At 38.4% G+C, this 20,706-nt stretch overlaps 2 protein-coding genes across 2 annotated transcripts; one reads left to right on the forward strand and one right to left on the reverse strand.

Moving 5' to 3' along the window:
* Positions 1–17,745: 17,745 nt before the first annotated feature.
* K441DRAFT_595421 (uncharacterized protein) lies at positions 17,746–17,943 on the reverse strand (the record flags this gene model as incomplete). Its single annotated transcript, XM_067644993.1, has 1 exon — positions 17,746–17,943. A coding segment is annotated over one exon (198 nt), but the record flags the coding sequence as incomplete, so codon positions are not given.
* Positions 17,944–19,413: 1,470 nt separating this feature from the next.
* K441DRAFT_701455 (uncharacterized protein) lies at positions 19,414–20,110 on the forward strand (the record flags this gene model as incomplete). Its single annotated transcript, XM_067653342.1, has 2 exons — positions 19,414–19,519; positions 19,695–20,110. The coding sequence occupies 2 exons, from the start codon at positions 19,414–19,416 to the stop codon at positions 20,108–20,110; spliced, it is 522 nt and encodes a 173-aa protein (XP_067496638.1).
* Between the last annotated feature and the right edge of the window lie 596 nt (positions 20,111–20,706).

Consider the following 20,706-nt stretch of genomic DNA (forward strand, 5'->3'; position numbering starts at 1 on the left):
AAGCTTGAAGTATCCGTATTTAAGGAGTTTGAATTAAATGTAGTCGTTGACGTCGTTCGTAGACGTAAGGTCGACTCCTTGACTCCACTTCTTTTGACCTTCGCTAACTTGCTTGCTGATATCTGCCATACTGTGTAGTATTGTACGTAGCGGGTAGAAGGGTCTTGTAGTGGTCCGTAAAAGCGGATGATAGGTCCGTAAGGGTTTGCAGGAGGGTAGGGGGTTTCTATAAGGGCTTGTAACGGTCCGTAAAGGTAATTAACGGGTCCGTAGCGGTTCGTAGAAGGGTAAGGGGTCTCCGTAAGGGGTCTAGGGGAGGTGTAGTAAGAATAGGGGTTCGAGGTTCGAGGGTAGGGGGTTCCTGTACAGGTCTGTATTCGCGTCTATTATACTTCCGGTAAACCGTACTAAGACTTGAATAAGTATACAGAGTTGGTGATAGGTCCGTAATCCCCAACTTCCGACCTTCCAGCAGGTCGTACTAGGATATAAACGGGTGGTCGCTGTCGAGTATCGCTCGGGGGGAGGTGTCGAGTGATTGCTGATCTGTGCGCGCTCACTGATCAGTGTTTGTACCAATTTAATGGTACAAGTGAGTCGTGTCTAGGGGCACGAAATACGTATAGTATCGTATGCTCATTTAGACGGTGGTGACTGTCGATTATATGAAGCAGACTACGTAGTCTATATACTGATGCGCCTCCCCCCTAATTAGTCAGTGCTTCAGAAGTGCACCAGACGCGTAAGCGGGTGGTTGGTGCACCAAACGCGTAAACGCGTACTCGGCGTACCGAGCGCGTAAGCACGCGGTTGGTACGACAGGTGCTGTAATTATACAATACTACTATTAAGCGCTATTAGGGGTATTAATTAGAGTATTAATTAGAGGGTCTTTTAGCCCCTTTTCCTCCTAAAGTAGTTAATAATCTATAGCCAGCTAACCTTTTAAGGGCCCTCCTCTGCCTATATAGAGCTCTCCTATATAGCTATCTCCTTTAGCTTCCTTTTCTTANCTTATTATAAGGCCTCTCTAGTNGTAATCTTATACTATAATTATATTTGCTATCTGTATATAGGCGCCTTATAGGCGCTAGTGTAGTATATTAGTATAAAGGCTCTAATTATTATAGCCTCCTTCTACTATATCTGCTTAATACTATACGCCCTACTCTATACCTTATAGCCTACCTTATAGTTAATACACTTCTTAGATAGGTCTTTTATATAAATTTCTAGTATTATACTATCTAACATAGTATCTATATCTGGCCTCTCTTTTATAGCTCTTAGCTATATAATTAAGGCCCTAGTATTTAAAGCACTGCGTTACTAGAAATGTTATCTTTATACCCTTATAATTAGGTAGTAGTCTCCTTTTAGAAAAAGGCCCTAATTAAATAGCATATTTACTGCCTCTTTTAACTAATATGTGCCTATAATAAGTAACAATTTAACCTTTTCTTCTATCTAGAGTCTTCCTAGCCTTTTCTGCGCTAGCCCTCTCTACTATTAAGCCCCACTATAGTATAATTCTACTTTATTATATGCTTTATTATATTTCTTTAGCCTTTAGGCCTTAGATAGTAAACGCTTATAGGTACTATATAGACCTCTACTAATACTAGTAGAATAGCTAGTATAGCGAAGTACTCTAGGACCTTCGTCTACCCTATTTCTAATATTAGCCTATTTTTTTACGCCTTTATCTATAATATACGCCCTAATATTACTGCTTTATAAGTTCTTTACAGCCTATATCCTAGGGGTGTTTAGAGGTCCTATAGCCTAGAGCTCATATATTAGGGCCTAGCTATTTTACTTTAAGGCCTCTTTATGGTTAGTAGTATTGCTTATATAGATTATAATTTTATTTACTTTTATAGGCTTATAAGCAGTTTATCTTATAGCTTAGGGCATTAAAGGTATAGTGGCAGTAATATATATATATAATTATAGACCTATAAACGCTGGNCTAGCCTTTATAGCTATTATTATAGCCCTCTAAAAGGCGCTAATATCTATTTAAATTACCTTTATATTTTAGGCGTATTATTTTTAGGTCCCTTAGGTTTAGATAAGCTTCGCTAATATAATAACGGCTATTTAAAGGGTTATAATTATAGTAGTATACTTCTTGTCTATATTAANAGATTGCTTNTATAGTACTTACTAGGTTTATTTTACGGCTTATATAGTTTATAAAACGCGTTCCTAAAGGGCACGCTGTTTAATTAGGTTTATTAGGATTAAGGGCTTATTTATTTATTATAGTCTAGCTTTAGGGCTGTATACTGAAAAATACTATATATACCTCTACTAACGCTAAATTAAGGTGTATAGTATTAATAGGAATAATTTTTATAGTCCTTTAGCGCCTATAGAAGCTCTATTTAGCTAGTTTTAAAGGGCTTATTAGTAGGTAACTGCATTATATTTATATAGAGTATAAGTTAAATATTTTATAATAGTAACTAGTAAGATACCTAAGGTCCTATAGATTTAATTATTAATTTTACTTAGCTAACTTAGAGATAGCCTTTACTAGTTAATATATTAGGTCTATCCTCTATAACTAGGGTCTATAACCTGCTAATAACCTATTAGTATAACCTATACTAATATAACTAAAGTATAAGGCGGCCTTTTTAGGCACTATACTATAGCTATTAAAGGTTTAATATATTAAGCCTATATACCCTTAAGGTATAGTATTACTATAGCTGTNANGGGACTAGNACGCGTTATAACTTGGCTTATAAGCGTANGNGTATACATAAGCACGGACCTAACCCCTAAGCGACACNTATATATACCGCCTNACCTCTATANATNGATCCTTATATAACATNATTTNTTAATAATATACAGTTACCTCGTACCTTATACCTTAACAGTTAGCATATACTATAATAATAGCTTCGTCTAATCTGCGCTTTTAAGTCTAAGAAATAGGGTATTATACCTAAAGATAGTTATTATTAAAAGGGAGGTATTATTAGGTAATAGAGTTATATTATTTATATATATTATTCTATATAGCTATACTTAGTATCTTACTAGTTACTTACTTNCCTTTTAAGATTTTATCTATACTAATAGCTATAGTATAGAGCTTATNGTTTTNTNATACTATTAGTATAAATATACTTATAAAATATATATTAGCTATACCTCTACTNGGTAGGTGTCCTAGTAGGTAGCNTAAGATGCGAATNTGGCTGGCCAAGACAGACACCAAAGCACGTAATACTGCTATGCCCCTTACATACTAACCGAGAAGCAATGCTCTTAGTAGCTGGCACAGAGAACTATAAGACACTGCTCTCAATATAAAAAGGCCTTAAGGCGGTTACCTAGTGGCTTATTAGCCAAAATGTACTAAACTAGTTCCGGGTTATAAAGGAAATAGCAATAAAAGGTAGGGGGGCGAGCAACGGGTGCCCCCTAATGACTCTATAGCAGTAGAGTAAAGTTTGTAATACTAGCGCGTCCGTAGGCTTGTTACGGCAGCAGTGGTTCCTAAAAAGGTTAAAAAGTAAGGTAGTAGGAGCACCACAGGTAACTCGTAGGCGCCTTGCAGGCGCCCTGTAGGCGAGTCCCAAAAGGCGGGGAAATGGATTACGGGGTTTTCTCAAATAGAGTTTTCTCCCCATATGTATATAAGGAGTAGTCCGCNTNGGNCNAATAGGGATCCGAATCNGACGTTAAGCAATGAATTATTATTATTATTATTATATTAGCTATACCTATAATAGTATTAAGGTATACTACCTACTAAATACTACTATCCCCTACTATTAGCTCGCCTTCTACTAGCGCCTTAGCGGCTAGCTCTCTATATTTATTTATACTAGCCCTAGCGGCCCCTTTTCCCTTTCCCTTTCCTTTAGCTTAGTATCTTTATAATATAGTATTTATTTAAGCTTTAGTTTAGAAGGCATTATTTAAGCTATAATAATTTTAAATTTTAGCTTAAATAGGTATATTATATACTTAGCCTAAAGCTTACTAATATATAGTACTATATTAAAAAAAAAGCTATATAAATAGCTCTATAATATCTATATAATTAATCTATTTATTGCCTATTTGTCCCTCCTTTTAGGTCTATATAAGGCTTTTCCTTCTATATATAGGAAAAACCCCTAGTAGGGGAAAGCCTAAGTATATCCTTCTAGCTAGTCTTATACGCTCCGCCTTTGCTAGCCTATAATATCTTTATAATAATCTACCTTAATATACTATACTTCTAAGGTATCTTTAAAAGATCTAGGGTAGGAGTAAGTTAAAAAGGGTTTTAGTAATTCGCCCTATAAGCTACCTTTAGCTAGGTAGGAATATCTAGTCCCTAAGGGGTTAGAAGGGGGCGTATCTATAGGTGTCCTCCCTATTAGATCTTATATACTACCCAGAATTACTAAAGGACTCCTTAGCCTATAAGCCATTATATTAATTAATTAGTTATTTATATAAATGCCTATATAAATGCCTATATATAAATAAATAAATATTTATATAATTCCTATAAATATCTTTATATACCTTTGCATTAAATTGCTAGTATAAAATATATACGTCTATATACCTATATATTTATATAAAGCCCTATATAAGGCTCTGCACGAGGCTCTGCACAAAGCTCTACACGAAGCTCTGCGCGAAGCTCTACACAAAGCTCTACACGAAGCTCTGCACGAAGCTCTACACGAGGCTCTACACGAAGCTCTGCTGCACGAGGCTCTGCAGAAGCTCTGCACGAAGCTCTACACAAAAAGCTCTGCACGAGGGCTCTGCAGAAGCTCTGCACGAAGCTCTACACGAAGCTCTGCACGAAGCTCTACACGAAGCTCTGCACGAAGCTCTGAAGAAGCTCTGCACGAAGCTCTGAAGAGAAGCTCTGCACGAAGCTCTGCACGAAGCTCTGCACGAAGCTCTGCACGAAGCTCTGCACGAAGCTCTGCACGAAGCTCTGCACGAAGCTCTACACGAAGCTCTGCACGAAGCTCTACACGAGGCTCTGCAGAAGCTCTGCACAAGGCTCTACCTAAAGCTTACCCCCTTCTACGAAGCAAATCTATACCTACTAGCAGTCCTTAATTATTATTTAAAGCTAGCTTATNAGTTTAGGTACTCTAGCTGCAGTAAGAAGAGGGCGGTGGGAGGGGTACGGCTGCTACGACTTAGGGTCGTCGGGCGCAATAACGAGACAACGAATTGGAATCGGGCAAATCGGGCAACGTAGTCTTCTTCGCCAGGTTTGATTTGGTAATTCTNGCCATNAGGAATAGCNTAGGGAGCTNTAGAAGNTNAGANAATTTGGCTNAAAGTAGGTGTATATAGGCCNAAATACCCCGCGCGGGACTAACAAAAATCCGAACCGTGTACCAGACCTTCTAACGAAGGTCTTGCCAAAAGCGGCTAGCGTCTTGGCAAGGTAAGCCTTGGCAAGAAGGTCTGGGAACGAGACAATCCACACTCGCCGCAGGCGAGTGCCTGCACTCAATACGATATTACCATCAATACGATATTTTTGATCAACCATCTGGATTTAACCTTAATTAACGCTTCAACCACGCCAGTTATTATATTAATTTTCGTATGATAGAGCACCTGTAGAGCGCATAGACGCCTAAATAAGCTGTAATTGATTATGTACTGGCTGATAAGCTTAAAAATAACGTTTCTTCTTAGCGACTGGTATGCCTTTCATCCGACTATACTCCAGTTAAAGCTCTTTTATTTTAGATTATGACGATGGTACTGGAGGAGTCCTCCACATGCGTTTCCTGCTTACATAAGCAGAGTCCCTTCTTGTTCGGTCTCCGCAGCAACTACTTCGGTATCCGTAGTAGTCACCCCGGACCCCATAGATATAGACCTATATTAAGGCCTATATTCCTCATAGTTAGATTCCATAGCTTTATTCATTCTTTTATCCTCAGATCCAGTTTATTAGGTTATGAGCACTCGTTGCTACCAAGCTGTAATGTTAGAAGATTAACACCTTACCATAGGTTGCATTAAGGGTTACTACACCCGTACTAGGTCATTCCTTACTGCTCTGCATTATTTCTTATTATTAAATCTACGCGTTAAGTTCGTGTATTTACGTGTTAAATCCTTTTATTTACGCGTCGCTATGGGTAAAGATTATCCAGGCATTCAACGCCTTAAGAAAGACGGCTTAAATTAGCCCTAATATTAGACGCAGCTCAGCACGTACCTACGTGGTGAGGGCCTTTTGTATATCATTTGGGAAGATATGGGCCTACCCCTCTACCCAAAGCTCTAGGAAGAGAAGCCTATGATATTTATTAATTGAGTACCAAAGGACGCCGATAAGGAGGAGCGAGACGAGATCCTTAAGAGGTCTTAAATTATTGCAGATACCAATAATTTAATTTACTTAGCCAATAAGGCACTCTCCTACGAGTACAATAAGGAGTTTAAATAGTATAGCAAGAAAGACGGTAAAGTCTATTTAGTTATCCTTAGTATAATTAATAATAAGATCCTTACTGCCTTGGAATATAAGCAGACGGCGAAGGACTATATTAATTACCTTAAGCAGACGTTTAAGGCCCGTGGCTTAATCCATAAGGCCAACGTATAAGAGACTTTTATTAAGCTCCGTTTTTAATTAGACTAAGCGGTTACTACTTTCTTAAGCCGTTACTAAAAAGCGGTTTAAGGAGTTAAGTAGGTAAAGCTTGCCCTAGATAACAAGATCATTAACTATTAATTTATTAACGCCGTCGACGAATACTTCCCTATATGGGCTTAAATCCAATATAATAAGATTTGCGACGGCCACATAATTATACTGGTCCAATTAATCGCTAACCTTACCAATAAGGCTTAGCGAAAGGACTTACTTAAGAGCTTCGCCTTAGTTAATAAGCCACTAGGTGACTCCGGTCGAGGACGCGGTAACAGCTATAGTCGCGGCAATGGTTGAGGCAGAGGCGGGGGAGCCGGCCGTAGTGCCTTATTAGGCAATTAAGGCTCTGCCAAGGATGCTTTAAATAAGTGTAGATGGTGCAAGCTAGGTTATCTAGGTGGCGAGGACGATTGCTAGATAAAGTACCCCTACCTAAGGCCCGAATGGTGGAGACCTGGAGAGAGATAACTGCGCTTAGGTAACGGAGCAGCCTTAACGACTACTAATGAGGCCTCTAAGGGGACATCCAATTGCCCCTCTTAAGCTACCAATTCGGCAACTAGAGGGATCTTTACTACGTAGGCCATTGGGCCAGCAGCTATGGCTTTAGGAATGAATATTAAGGACTCCTGGATAGCTAATAGTTGCTTAAATATTTATATAGGCAACGATATTAGGAAGTTCGTGTAGTATAAGGAAATTAAACCTCTCTAAATCCAGACAGGAGGAGGCCTAATAAAGGCCATTGGCGTTGGATTAGTTAAGCTTATAGTTGCCTAAACTGACTACTTAGCCTATATAATTATATTCACTAAAGTGTATTACTGTCCTAACTTCTTTATAAATATTATCTCGCTTAATATTCTATAGGGGAAGGGCGCGTTCTTTAACGGTCTCTATAATACAATTAACTTTATTAAAGACTGGGTGGAAATAGCCTACGTTTTATGCGTTAATAGACTTAATACGTTTATACTGGTAGATAACTCTATAGAGGTTCCTTTCGCAATAGCTCTGGCTACCGCATAATCGCGCCTCTATAAGAAAGGCGTGCTTGCTAAAGCTACTATAGAGACTTAGTATAAGAGACTATAATATCTTCCTCCTAACTAGATACGTTAACTGGCTAGAAGTATAAAGGGGATTATAGTTACTAAGGATAAGCCATTTTACTGCGAGGACTGTTACCTTAGAAAGGCCAAGAAGTAAATATTAAGATACCCTTAACGACGTAGCAATCGCATATTTGAAAAGGTGCACGTTAATATAGTTAGGCTATTAAAACACGAAGGTCTCCACGGTAAAAAGTACTGGGTACTATTTACTAATAACCGAATACGCTTTAGATAGATCTGCTATATATTAAATAGAGGCTCTACGGCCTCTACCTTAAAGCAGTTTGTCTATATAATTAAGACTTAAACAGGGATAATAATTAGCTGCTTCCGATTAGATGGAGCTGCTAAGTGGTTTAGTAAGGATATAACCGATTTCTTTAAGAATAAAGGTATAGTCACTAAGGCCTCTACCCCGTACACTATATATTAAAATAAAATAGTAGAGAAGGCCAACTACCTGGTTAAAGAAAGGGTTAGGGTGATATTAATTAAGACTTAATTGCTACTAAAGCTCTAGCCTAAAGTTGCTAAGGTAGCTATATACGGGCTTAATATATTACCTATATTAGTTAATAAAGATAAAGCTCCGCCCGCTTAAGTAATAGCCCTCACCCTAGGGGACACCAATTCTATAATTATGTACACTAACTAGAAGATCTATAGCTGTCCTACCTACGTCCATATTAATAAAAAAGACCCTTAGTAGTAGTGGGGTGATAAGTTCGTTGTAAGAGCTTAGAAAGGACGATTAGTTGGCTATAAAGGTTTATATATATATCGCGTCTATCTACCTTATAAGAATAGGGTCGTTTAATTAAGTAGCGTTACCTTTAATAAATTAGGAACCTTTTTTACTACACTAATTAGTAAGGAAGAAGGTGGCGACGGTAATATCTACTAGGTACTACTTAAGGAACTTCCTACTAACGATACTGCACTAGAGGTCTCTTAGTTACTACGGGGAGAAGGCAAGGTCTCTTGGTTACCGCAGGAAGGAACTAAGGCTGCTCGGTCACTGCAGGAGGCAGATAAGGTCTCTCGGGCCTCGCAGTCGGGGGGTGACTCTTAGTCGGGGGGTGCCTCTAGCGATTACGATATCGCACCGCAGCCCAATTAACCTCCCCTTACTAATAATGAACAGGCAGGCCTTAACTAGCAAGAGCTTCCTAATCTAGGAGGATACCTCTATTAGGAAGGGACTCCCCTAAGGGATATCTACTAGGAGGATCTGGAGCAGATTCTGCCTAAGTACTTAGATGACGAACCTGAACCTATAGCGAACACTTGTATACGGTTAAAGCCACGGCTTAACTATAGCGTACTCTATAGAACTGGAAGAAAGGAGCTAGCTATAAAGGCCACCTACCTTACCCCGTCCTTTGCCTATACGTTTATAAGTACTCTATTACAGCCTTAGTGGATAAAAATAACTAAAGGACTACCTTCGGAACCTCGCAACTAGAAGGAAGCCGTAAATTTAATATTTAAGAAGGAGTGGAAGGCTGCGGTAGATAAGAAATGGGAGTCTCAAATAGTGAATGTCTTATTTAAGATTGTTAAACTTCTACCTGGAGCTAAGGCTCTACCTATTAAATGGGTCTTTATATACAAATTTAATAAGAATAACATCCTATTTAGATGGAAAGTACGGCTAGTATTACGCGGTGATAAGCAGCGCCTAGAAATTAACTATAGCAACATATTCGCAAGCGTTGTTTAACCTAGTATATTTAAGCTACTAATAGCCCTAGTTGCCGTATATAATCTAGAGTATAAGTACTTAGATATAATCACGGCCTTCCTTAATAGGAAGCTTAACCGTAAGAATATCTATATTTAGCTACTAGAAGGATACCGTTAGTATTAGAAGGATGGCGTTGCTCTTATAGGCCTACTGCTTAAGGCTCTCTACGGTCTTAAATAGGCCCCACGTCTTTAGTATAAGGAGCTTAAGAGCTTCCTTATTACCCTTAAATATATACCAATTCTAGCTAACCTATACGTCTTTATTAGTTAGCAAAGCGGCCAAATTATTATTATCTACGTTAATAATCTTATCTTAATTAGACGAGATATACGGACGATTAAACTCCTTAAAGAGGCACTTAGGAATAAGTATAAAGTAAGAGACTTAGGCCTAATTGCGTACTACCTAGGTATTTAAATTATAAGGAACCGCTAGGCGTAATTAATTCGACTAGTACAGGACGCCTATATTAGGAAGATCCTACATACGTTCTATATAGAAGACTGCGCACCAGCCTTTACACTAATCTACCTATCTATAGTAGACTTTAAGCTACACGAGCTTAAGGATTAAGCTTTACTAGAGCTGGTAAAACGGTACCAATTGTTAATAGGCTCTCTATTATATCTATATAATTAGACTTAGCCCAATATAGCCTAGGCTGTAGGGAAGCTCTATTAGTTCTTATATAACCCTACCGAACTATATATAGACGCCGCGATATAGATACTCGCCTACTATATAGGGACAATTAACTTAGGCATAGAGTTCGGCTTACCCTAAGGGCAGCAGCTACCTCTAAAAGCCTTTACTAAGGCGTTAGCTACGGACTATACTACCCCTAATTATAATAGGGAGTATAGCGGAAGTATACTAGGTGATATACCTGACCTATAACTACACGGCTATAGTGATATAGCGTTCGTAGATATGGTTAATAGGAAGTTAACTTCTAGCTATATCTATAAGCTAGTGGGTAGCCTAGTTTTACATAAGTTAAGTAAGCAGTTAATTCTTATAACCTTTACTATAGAGGCTAAGTATGTAGCGATAACGCATACGGCCAAGGAGGCCTTATAGCTCCGTTAATTGCTTACTAATTTGGGCTACACCGGAAAGGATCTACTACTAATATATCTGTATGGTGACAATTAACTAGCTATAAGCCTTACTAAAAGCGATAACTACCACGCGCGCATTAAGTGTTATTTTCACCCGATATTATATTACGTGACTTAGTTGTCGTCAACCTTTTATCTTAACCTCCTACTTAGATAGTTTAATCAACCACTTCTTATACTTGATATTCTGCAATCACGCTTGCCTTAACCTGCGCGTTCAATAGGTTATAAGCCCGGTCTGCTTAACGCAATTTACACCTTTTTATTATTAGTTTTTCGAGTTAAACACGCCCTCTAGCGTCCTTATACCTTGAGACTTGAATTAGCACAAAAAACGCGTTTAAACCTTAACTCCTTTTAACGTACATTGCTTGCTCCTTAGCTTTTATAAGCTTAAGCCTTGTTTTTATAAGCTACTAGCCTTATAAGTAACTTACCTTATAAACTACCTTATAAGCTGTCTGCCTTATAAGCTACCTGCCTTATAAGCTATCCGCTTTATAAGTCTTTAAGCTATAGGGCATCTAATATACCCTAAAAAAGGCCTATCAATTGCAATGACTTAAAGGATACTTATTAGTGGTTAACTAACACTAAATTATAACGGCGCTGGGGCGCGTTACCTACTAAACTCTGCCATATTCTGCGGACCCTGACTTATGCTAACTAATTAGGATTTTCCATCCCTAGGATAGAAAATCGCTATTGGCTCGCTTACTACTAGCGCTTTAGTAACCCCTTTATATTCGCGTTAACTTCCAACGGCCTTTTTCCTAGTAGTTAATTGGATAATAACTATACTAAGACGGATAAGCTATAACTATTAGAAAGTCTTTATCCTTAAAGAGGATTATTACTACTTTATCCTTATCTCTTAACCCATATACTAATTATCTCTTTCACTATATTAGAAACTCCTACCGACGAGAAATATCTTGGCATTATCCTTAAAGGCTAAGACAACTACCTCTTATAGTCTACTAAAAAACGCTATAAGCTTTATTTAAGAGCGCTCTAGAAGTATATTACCAGCGAAGTAACTACTCTAGCCAATAACGCCTCTTTAAAAGATAAAGAAAAGTATACTCTTAGGGAATCTTAAGCCTTCTAGTTAATATACAAATTGGTTGGCCTTAAACTCCAATTATATATTAAAAACCAAACGGCGAAGTATGCCTGGGAAATACTTAAGGGACTATATATAAAAGTTAGCTAGGTCTCTTACCACCTTAGACTTAAGGCGCTTATTAATATGCATTTAGGCAACTCCCTTAAAGAATATTACACTAAATATAAAGCTGCTGCTAAATAGATAAAGTAACTTTCTAAGGAAATACCTTACTTAAATTTAATTTACACTAGGCCTATATAAAACAGGGTAATGGATACTTAGATAACTGGTATCTTTCTTTATAATTTAGGTAATTACTATTAGAACTTCCGCGACAGTAAAATTATGCCTAGTTATAAAGAGGACACGCCTTCTGCTCTTAACAATCTTATTACAGAACTCCTTAGCCTTAAACTCTATAAGAAAGCTCATTAACTAGTTAATAATAAGCCGTCCGTAATATCACTAGGCGCTCAGCTACTCCTAAATTAATCTTATATAGCACCTGCCGCTATACCTAATAAAAAATGGTGCGATTTTTATAAGTTACCTAATTACTAGACTTGCAACTATAGGGCTATAAAGATATCTACTAGCAAACCCAAGAGTAAGAAAAGGTGCCTTACCTAAAATAAAACTCCTCTACCTAACTAAAGTAACAATTAACTAACCGACTTCTTAAGTAACCATAAAAGGATCCTCGTGCTTTATAATATAGTAGATTTTCAACCAAATAGATAGTATTTTGACACCGGAGTAACACACCATACTTATAAGGATTGTAAGCTTTTTAAGAACTTTTAAGGATACAGGATTAAAGTTAACTCCGCCACTAGCATTACCTACACTACTGGGTACGGCGATGTTGACGTTGTTATATCTCTACCGTGGGGTAATAACGTACTTAGACTCCGCAACGTACTCTATATTCCAGACCTCTTTATTAACCTTATATCTAGCTCTACCTACTAAAGAGATAGGATAACTATTAATACCGCAGACTGCTTTCTACGTACTAGGGATAAAATAAAACTAGCGCATTTCTTTATATAGAGAGGACTTTACCGCCTTAATAAACCAAACAATCTACGTACTACTCTCTTACTAATAGGCTTAGATTATAACTCTCGGTGGTGGTATAAGAGACTTAGCTACCTAAACTTCGCAGATATAAGATGTTTAGGACTTCCTACTAATCCATTTAACTGTAAAACCTATACCGTCTTAAAAAGGCATAAATTATTCAATTACGGCCCTTAATAGCGTGCTATAGCTATAGGCGAACTGGTTTATATTAATGTTATCTATTTTACGCTAGTCGGCATTAAAGGCTTTAAGTATGCTATTACTTTTACCGATAACTATACTAGATGGATAGAGGTCCGTTTTCTTAGGTTAAAAGAGGCTTATAGCGTTTAAGACGTTATTAAGAACTATATTGCCTAGTTAGAAAAGCAACTCGGCCCTCTTAAAAGGGTTTAATCTAATAATGGCGAATTAGATAACTAGCTTATAAAGAACTGGTTTACCTTTTACGGCATTAAGCTTAAATTTTCTTACGCTAATTTACCTAAACAGAACGGAGTTATAGAGCGTAACTAGCGAACGCTTACTATAAAAGCTCGCTGCCTATATATCTATAGTTATCTACCATAAAACCTCTAGCCTAAACTTATTTAAACGGCAGCCTATCTACACAACCGAAGTCCCTTAGCTCCGCTTTTACATCTTACACTATATAAGAAGCGCTACGGTTTAAAGCCTAGCCTTAACCACCTACGCACTATTAGCTCTACAGTTTACTACTATAAGAAACCTGTATAGTCTAATAAGCTAGGACTAAGAGCTAAGAAGTTTACTCTTATTGGTTTTAAAAGGAACTCCATTTACTGAGTATAGGACTCTTAGTCTTAGCAGGTATATAGAGTTAAGGATATTACTATCTTTAAGACTATTAAAGCTTAAGATATTCCGTTCTAAGGGGAGAACGAGTAGTAGGGGGAGTACGATACTAATCCGTAGGGGAAGAATTATTAGTTTGCGTCTTATCCTCGTCCTATATTAATATTACCACTTCCTTAAGAACTATATAAAGAATCTATATTACGGGATCTAGAACCTACGACTCGGAATCTAATTTTAGAACCACCTCTATGACGATCTGGCCGTAAAACTTACGCTAGTTAAGCTCTTTAAGAATCTATTAAAAGCGAAGCTCTCCTTAATAAAATCCTTTTAAACTACGTCGCTATTAACTCACTTAGCTCTACTGAGCACGATTACTTTAAGATCTATAAGGGTCACGCTTGGTAACCTAACCGAATTTTCCTTAATACGTCGTCTATATATGATCCCCTTAAGCTAGCGACCTTAAGAGAAGCTTTTAGCGGCCTATACGCGAAATAGTGGCTAGAAGCTATATAGGATAAACTTAAATCTCTCCTATAAAACAAAACCTGGCGCTCCGTCTAACGCTTATCGGTAAACTCTTTATATAAAGTCCTTAAAGGCAAATAGGTATTTAAGATTAAGCGTAGGCTAAAAGGGGAAATACTTAGGTATAAAGCACGCTGGGTTGTTAAAGGCTACGAACAGTAGTATAGTATTAATTATAATTAAACCTTCGCCGTAGTAGTTAAGCTAATGGCCTTCCGCACGCTATTCGCCCTAGCTGCTTATTATAATCTTAAAATTGATTAAATGGACGTTAAAACGGCATTTCTTAATGGTTAAATTATTGAGGACGTATATGTTGAACACCCTTACGGCTTTGGCAAATCTAAAGAGGTCTGCCGCCTCCTTAAAGGTCTTTATGGTCTTAAATAGTCACCTTGTATATGGTATAAAGTTATTTATAACTTTCTTATAAGCCTTGGCTTCTAGAAGCTTTAAGCCGACTATAGCGTTTTTATAACTAAGAACTCCCCTTTTACCTCTGCGAACGGCCTTATTGTATTAGTCTATATAGATGATATTAAGATCATTAGTAGCAGAGCCGCCGTTAACTCTCTTAAACAGCAACTCTGTAGCAAATTTAAGATAACAGATCTTAGCCCTATTAGCTACTACCTTAGCATAACCGTTACTCGCAATCGCAAGCTGAAGACCATTACAATCCAATAACGCAACTACCTTAAGCGCGTGCTCCAGACCTTCTACTACTAAGATAATAAGCATAATAAACCCTTATTAAATCCGGTAAAGACTCCTATAGATAAGAAAGATTAATATCTTAAACTATTTAACGGCCAGGCCTTAAAGGACGATATTAAGACCTATTAATTATAGGTCGGTTCCCTTATATACGTAATAATTAAGACCCAACCAGATCTTGCTTTTGCAGTTTTATAAGTTAGCTAGTTTAGCTATAATCCAGGACCTTAGCATTTTACTATAATTAAACGGATATTCTAATATATTATAGGAACTCTAAACTATGGAATAAACTACGGTGGTAACTACTAAGATTTAACGCTCGTCGGCTACTTAGATATAAGCTATGGCGATAATATTATAAATTAACGCTTATCCTTTAGATATATCTTTATACTTAGCAGTAGACCAATTACCTAAAGCTCTAAGCGCCAGACGACTATTACCTTATTAACCACTGAATTTAAGTATATAGGCCTAATATAAGCAGTAAAGGAAGCCTTATGGCTGAAGTTGCTGCTTACTGAGTTGTAATAGATTAACTAACCTTATATAGACGTTAAGGTATAGAAAGACAACTTAGTAGCGGACTTAGTCCTTAACGCCACTAAATTTATTACAATTTACGGCGATAATAAGTCTTTAATAGCATTGGCTTAGAACCCTGAATTTCACCAGCGTACTAAGCATATTAATATCCAATACCACTTTATACGCGATAAAGTCACTACTAAACGTATTAAACTCACTTTCATTAACACCAAGGATATGGTAGCTGACGCCCTTACTAAGCCCCTTGGTCTAATTAAGTTTGACTAATTTTTTACCTTAATAGGCCTTTGTTCTGCCAAAGGATAACGCGGAGGAAGCACTTTAGGGTGACATTGGAATAAGAATGTGGTAGACGGAGCAGCTCAAGCATCTAGCCTTCGCGCCTCACTTACTGCAATTGGCCTCAGGGCTCTGTAACGGATGAGGAGAATTAGGTTAGGCAAGGGGTAATTTTAAAACTTATATTTATAGCTTCCGATTTTAATAAGTTCTATATTTAAAATAGGCCGATAAATAGCTTAGCTTATACTAGCCTTACGAACTGTTTTACGAGCTGCCTTATAAGATGTCTAACTCACGAGCTATATTACGAGCTTCTAGCCTTACTAATCGCCTTACCTACTGCAACTAGCTTCTACGCTTCGTAACGGACAAGGGGACTATGTTATAATCATACTAGGTATATAGGGAGTTTTAATAGGCAATATGGTAGATGCAATACCGTTTAAGGGGGAGTATTATTTTCACCCGATATTATATTACGTGACTCGGTTGTCGTTAACCTTTTATCTCAACCTCCTACTCAGATAGTTTAATCAACCACTTCTTACACTTAATATTCTGCAATCACGCTTGCCTTGACCTGCGCGTTCAACATTAAGCACTTTAAGCTATACTAGCACTATATTCGTGACAAGGTTTAAAGCGGCGTAATCTACCTATAGCACGTTCCTATAGGCAGTATAGTAGCAGACGGTCTTATAAAGCCACTATTAATAACTTAGTTTAGGAACTTTATTAAGCAGCTAGGCCTTATTTAATGCGATATAGACACTAAACCTAAGTAGGAAATTATACACAGGTCAGCAAAACCTCGGAGGGTACGCTATTTAACAACTCTAACTAATACTGATGACTTTTAAATGGGGGATAGGAACGATGTAGAGCTCGTAACGGGTGATTAATTACAGCTTAGGGAGAGGTTAAATAGGACCTATAATACACTTGGAGGATTATAAGGTGTTTCTTTTATATATAAATAAGTTTAATACTAATTTAGGAAGGGTCTGCTTCTGTTTTAGTGGAGCACTGGGGGGTATAACGATGGTACTAAAGGAGTCCTCCATATGCGTTTCCTGCTTACATAAGCAGAGTCCCTTCTTGTTCGGTCTCCGCAGTAACTACTTTAGTATCCGTAGTAGTTACCCCGGACCCTATAGATATAGACCTATATTAAGGCCTATATTCCTCGTAGTTAGATTCCATAGCTTCATTCATTCTTTTATCCTTAGATCCAGTTCATCAGATTAAAGCCAATTTTAGACCATCTTTCGTGCTATATGTAAATAGATAGCTCCCATTAATGACTTTAAGATCGTACAAGACCGTTGCTGGCGAGATCGGCGTAATTGCGCAATTAAAGTTATGGTTCTTAGCTTACTAACTACTTAATCGCTAGCAATAGACATACTATATACGCCAAACAGCGTACGCTTAACGTTCTCACTTAGCTCCTTATTCTTAAGGCAATAATTAATATTACGCTTAAGTATACGGATAGTTAATAGAGTTCTCAGCTCTTATGGGGGTGGTGTATTACCAGCATTATTATCAGCCTTGTTATCAGCCTTGCTATCGCTTTTATTTGCATAATTGGCATTAAACTTAGTAATATCTCGCTGGATATTCTCTCGGATGCGCTCTGCATTTAGTAGTACTAAGCCTATATCTTACTAGCCTTTCTGTATTATATAAGGCTTAAAAGTGTAAGCTTAAATCGATTTAATTGCAGCCAGAAACTTAACCTTATTAAATAACGTATAGCCTATATAAGTAGTATAATTGATAGCCTAAGCATACTAATGCTTATATGGCTAAAAGCAGCCAACGTTAAGTAGTTAAAGAAAGTGTAAGGTATGTGGTGGAAGCCAATATATAATAACCTTATTGTCTTCTAAGACCTCTAGAAACTCTTACGTATAATAAAAATTAAAGCTATTAAACAAAAGCAATTAATAGATTCCTTTAAGAAGCTTTTAACTCTTTTATACGAAGTACTTTGCCTACTTAAGACTAAGCTTATTATTGGTGTAACCACTACTACTACATATAACTAGATATTGATTAGGTAGATTAATAAAGTAGCGCTTAAGCAATACGGCACCTTTAATAATAACTATAGGTAAAATCGCGCTACCCTCTATATTAACACACTTAGTTATTATTAGCGTCGTACGGTTATCTAGTATAGGTAGATAAACGCGTTAATAAGGTTCAAATATAACCACCTATTAATCTTTACCAATCCTAATACGGAAGCCTATTTTATTAAAGTTCTAAATATCCGTAGTTATAATTCTATATAGCTCAATAATCTTAATTAAGCCATTAAACTACCTAAAGATAGCCTCTTTATCGTGTGCAATTGCGCGATTAAGATTAAGGGATTGCTAACGGCAAAGATAAAGCTCGGGGTTGCGTTTAAGCCATCGCTTTGCCTATCGTGGATTGGCTAAAGGTGGAGGTCCTAAACCATCATGGCTGCGCTAAAGAAGGTAATTTGCACACGCTATAATTATTAGTAGCCGTACGTAAATTCCAAGCTTATTAAGACGAGCTATATAATTATAAAGAGCGCTATCTTAAGCCTCTGAGAGCTTATATGTGCTAGAAGGACGTTAAGAATGTGTTATACGACCTTTTAAGCGAGCAAGAAGCCGCTAATAAGGAAGATTTTTCTCACGCGCCAGCTGCTTATAATTAGGCTTTTTAACGTCTCTTATAGACTCCAGAGCCTAATCAATCTGATCATCTACCTGGATCTGCAATTCTAACATTGTTGTTATTATATGACGCGATAATAATCAGATGGTTGATCAAAAATATCGTATTGATGGTAATATCGTATTAAGTGCAGGCACTCGCCTGCGGCGAGTGTGGACGAGTCCACTTTGGCTGAATAAGCCAAAGCCTTGGCACGGATACTGGAGGAGTCCTCCACATGCGTTTCCTGCTTACATAAGCAGAGTCACTTCTTGTTCGGTCTCCGCAGCAACCACTTCGGTATCCGTAGTAGTCACCCCGGACCCCGTAGATATAGGCCTATATCAAGGCCTATATTCCTCGTAGTTAGATTCGATAGCTTCATTCATTCATTCCAATATCATTCAGTTCATCAGATATTTTCCGGCGAGCCCCTGCGGCGCCGCCACGGCGTTGTTATTCACGTAGCCAGAGGTGTGGAATCCTTGGCTAGATCACACTCGAAGGCGTGCACAGTGTAGCCTGCCTTGCGCATGTCGACTGCTGTGATCACCAATTTGTCGCTGATGATGTCTAGTAGAATAATTTGTGCGCCTAAGCTGGCGTATTCAAATGCTACAGCGCAACCAATACCCCGCGCAGCGCCGGTTACGAGGACTAATTTGTCTTCGAGACCTAGCATGGTTTCTGAGTTTGAATATAGATGGTGTGCGGTTTAAGGAAGATGGGAGTGGGTAGGATTGGCAAATTACTAAGTAATGCCAGGGGGGGCCTGTCGTGCTTTTATCTGGATTTTCTTCTGGGTGTAAAGTGTCTATACATAGCATCCGAATACCGTTTCAGAGCCGAATTACTATCTAGTGCACTATATTTTTATGGTAACGTGGTACAAATTAAGGTGAATCCCACAGTCGGCTCGGTCAATTCAATCCCAATAGAGCATCGATTTTGCTATTCGTGGCTTCGTCATGCCTGCTGTTCGGAATAACCAGAGCAAAGGATCCTGGACAAGATTTCTAGGGACAGTCCTTTCCACACTAGGTACAGCTGCAATGTTAGAATATCCCTTGGTAGGTAAATATTCAATTCTACTCCAATTTTCCACACCAGGACCAAACCTAAACTTCTTCAAAAAACATCAATGTAACCAAGAATGGAGCGACTCCCGAAGCTAAAATTCCCTTGCGAACCCCTTACGCATTCTTCATACCTACATTAGTTCTCGATCTAATCAGGACATTCATATTAGGATCTGGCAACAGATCGAGGCTCATCTTCATCGTCTTCGGCCTATCCGTCTTCCCGTCCGGGAACTTCAGATCATACTTCATCAGCAAATGCACCGGTATAATCTTGATCTCATTTGACGCAAGGAACCGTCCCGGACACGCATGCTTGCTATTGCCCGAATATGATGTGACCGTTACCCGTGCTCACGGACTGGTATTTGGTTGCCCCGCCAGACTGCTGGCTGAGGTTATAGAGGCGGTGGCCGTCAAACTTCTTGAGGTCTTCGTAGACGGTTGGGTCTCGCGCCCGCATAGTGGGTACACAGATGGTAGCGCCTTTAGGGATGACGGTGCTATCAAAGAGGGAGAAGATTTCTTCGGCTACACGATTGACGGGCACTGCTTTGCTATTAGTCGAAGCTTTCTAACGAAATAAATTTGCTCGTCCCTATCCTGATTCCAGAAGATGGACGACCGCGCAAGGGGAAGGCGAATAATCGAGTACTTACACATAGTTGCAGGATGTAAGCGTGAGCTCTCCTCCATCAAACTACCAATAAGCTTTAGCTTCCCCACGGCCGTCTTATCCTATTTTCTGTGCTCCTGATAAACCCTATCAATCTCCTACCGCAGCAGATCAATATACTTTGGGTGCACCATCAAATCATAGAGCGCATTCACAAACGTAACCGACGTCGTACGCACCGCCCCAAGCGTATAATTCAGTTGCCCATACACCGGATCACAATGCTGCCCCTTCGCATCCGCAGCCGCCTGAACCCACTGCAGCGCATCGACCAGCTTCTCGAACTCTTTGCCCGCCCTCCTCGTCTCCTCCTGCCTTGCCTTCAGGGTTGCAAGTCAATCAACGAGATTTCAATATCGAATTGAATCGATTGAATCTTGGCACTCAATTCAACCGATTGAGGGTTCGCTGGCTTTTCAATTTAATCGATTTGGAAGCCCTAATTGAATTGAATCGGTTAATAAATATTAAAACTTTTGATATTATAGAAATATATTCCTAGGATT

This window comes from Cenococcum geophilum (genome assembly GCF_001692895.1).
Source record: "Cenococcum geophilum 1.58 unplaced genomic scaffold K441scaffold_92, whole genome shotgun sequence".
Lineage (NCBI taxonomy): Eukaryota > Fungi > Ascomycota > Dothideomycetes > Gloniales > Gloniaceae > Cenococcum > Cenococcum geophilum.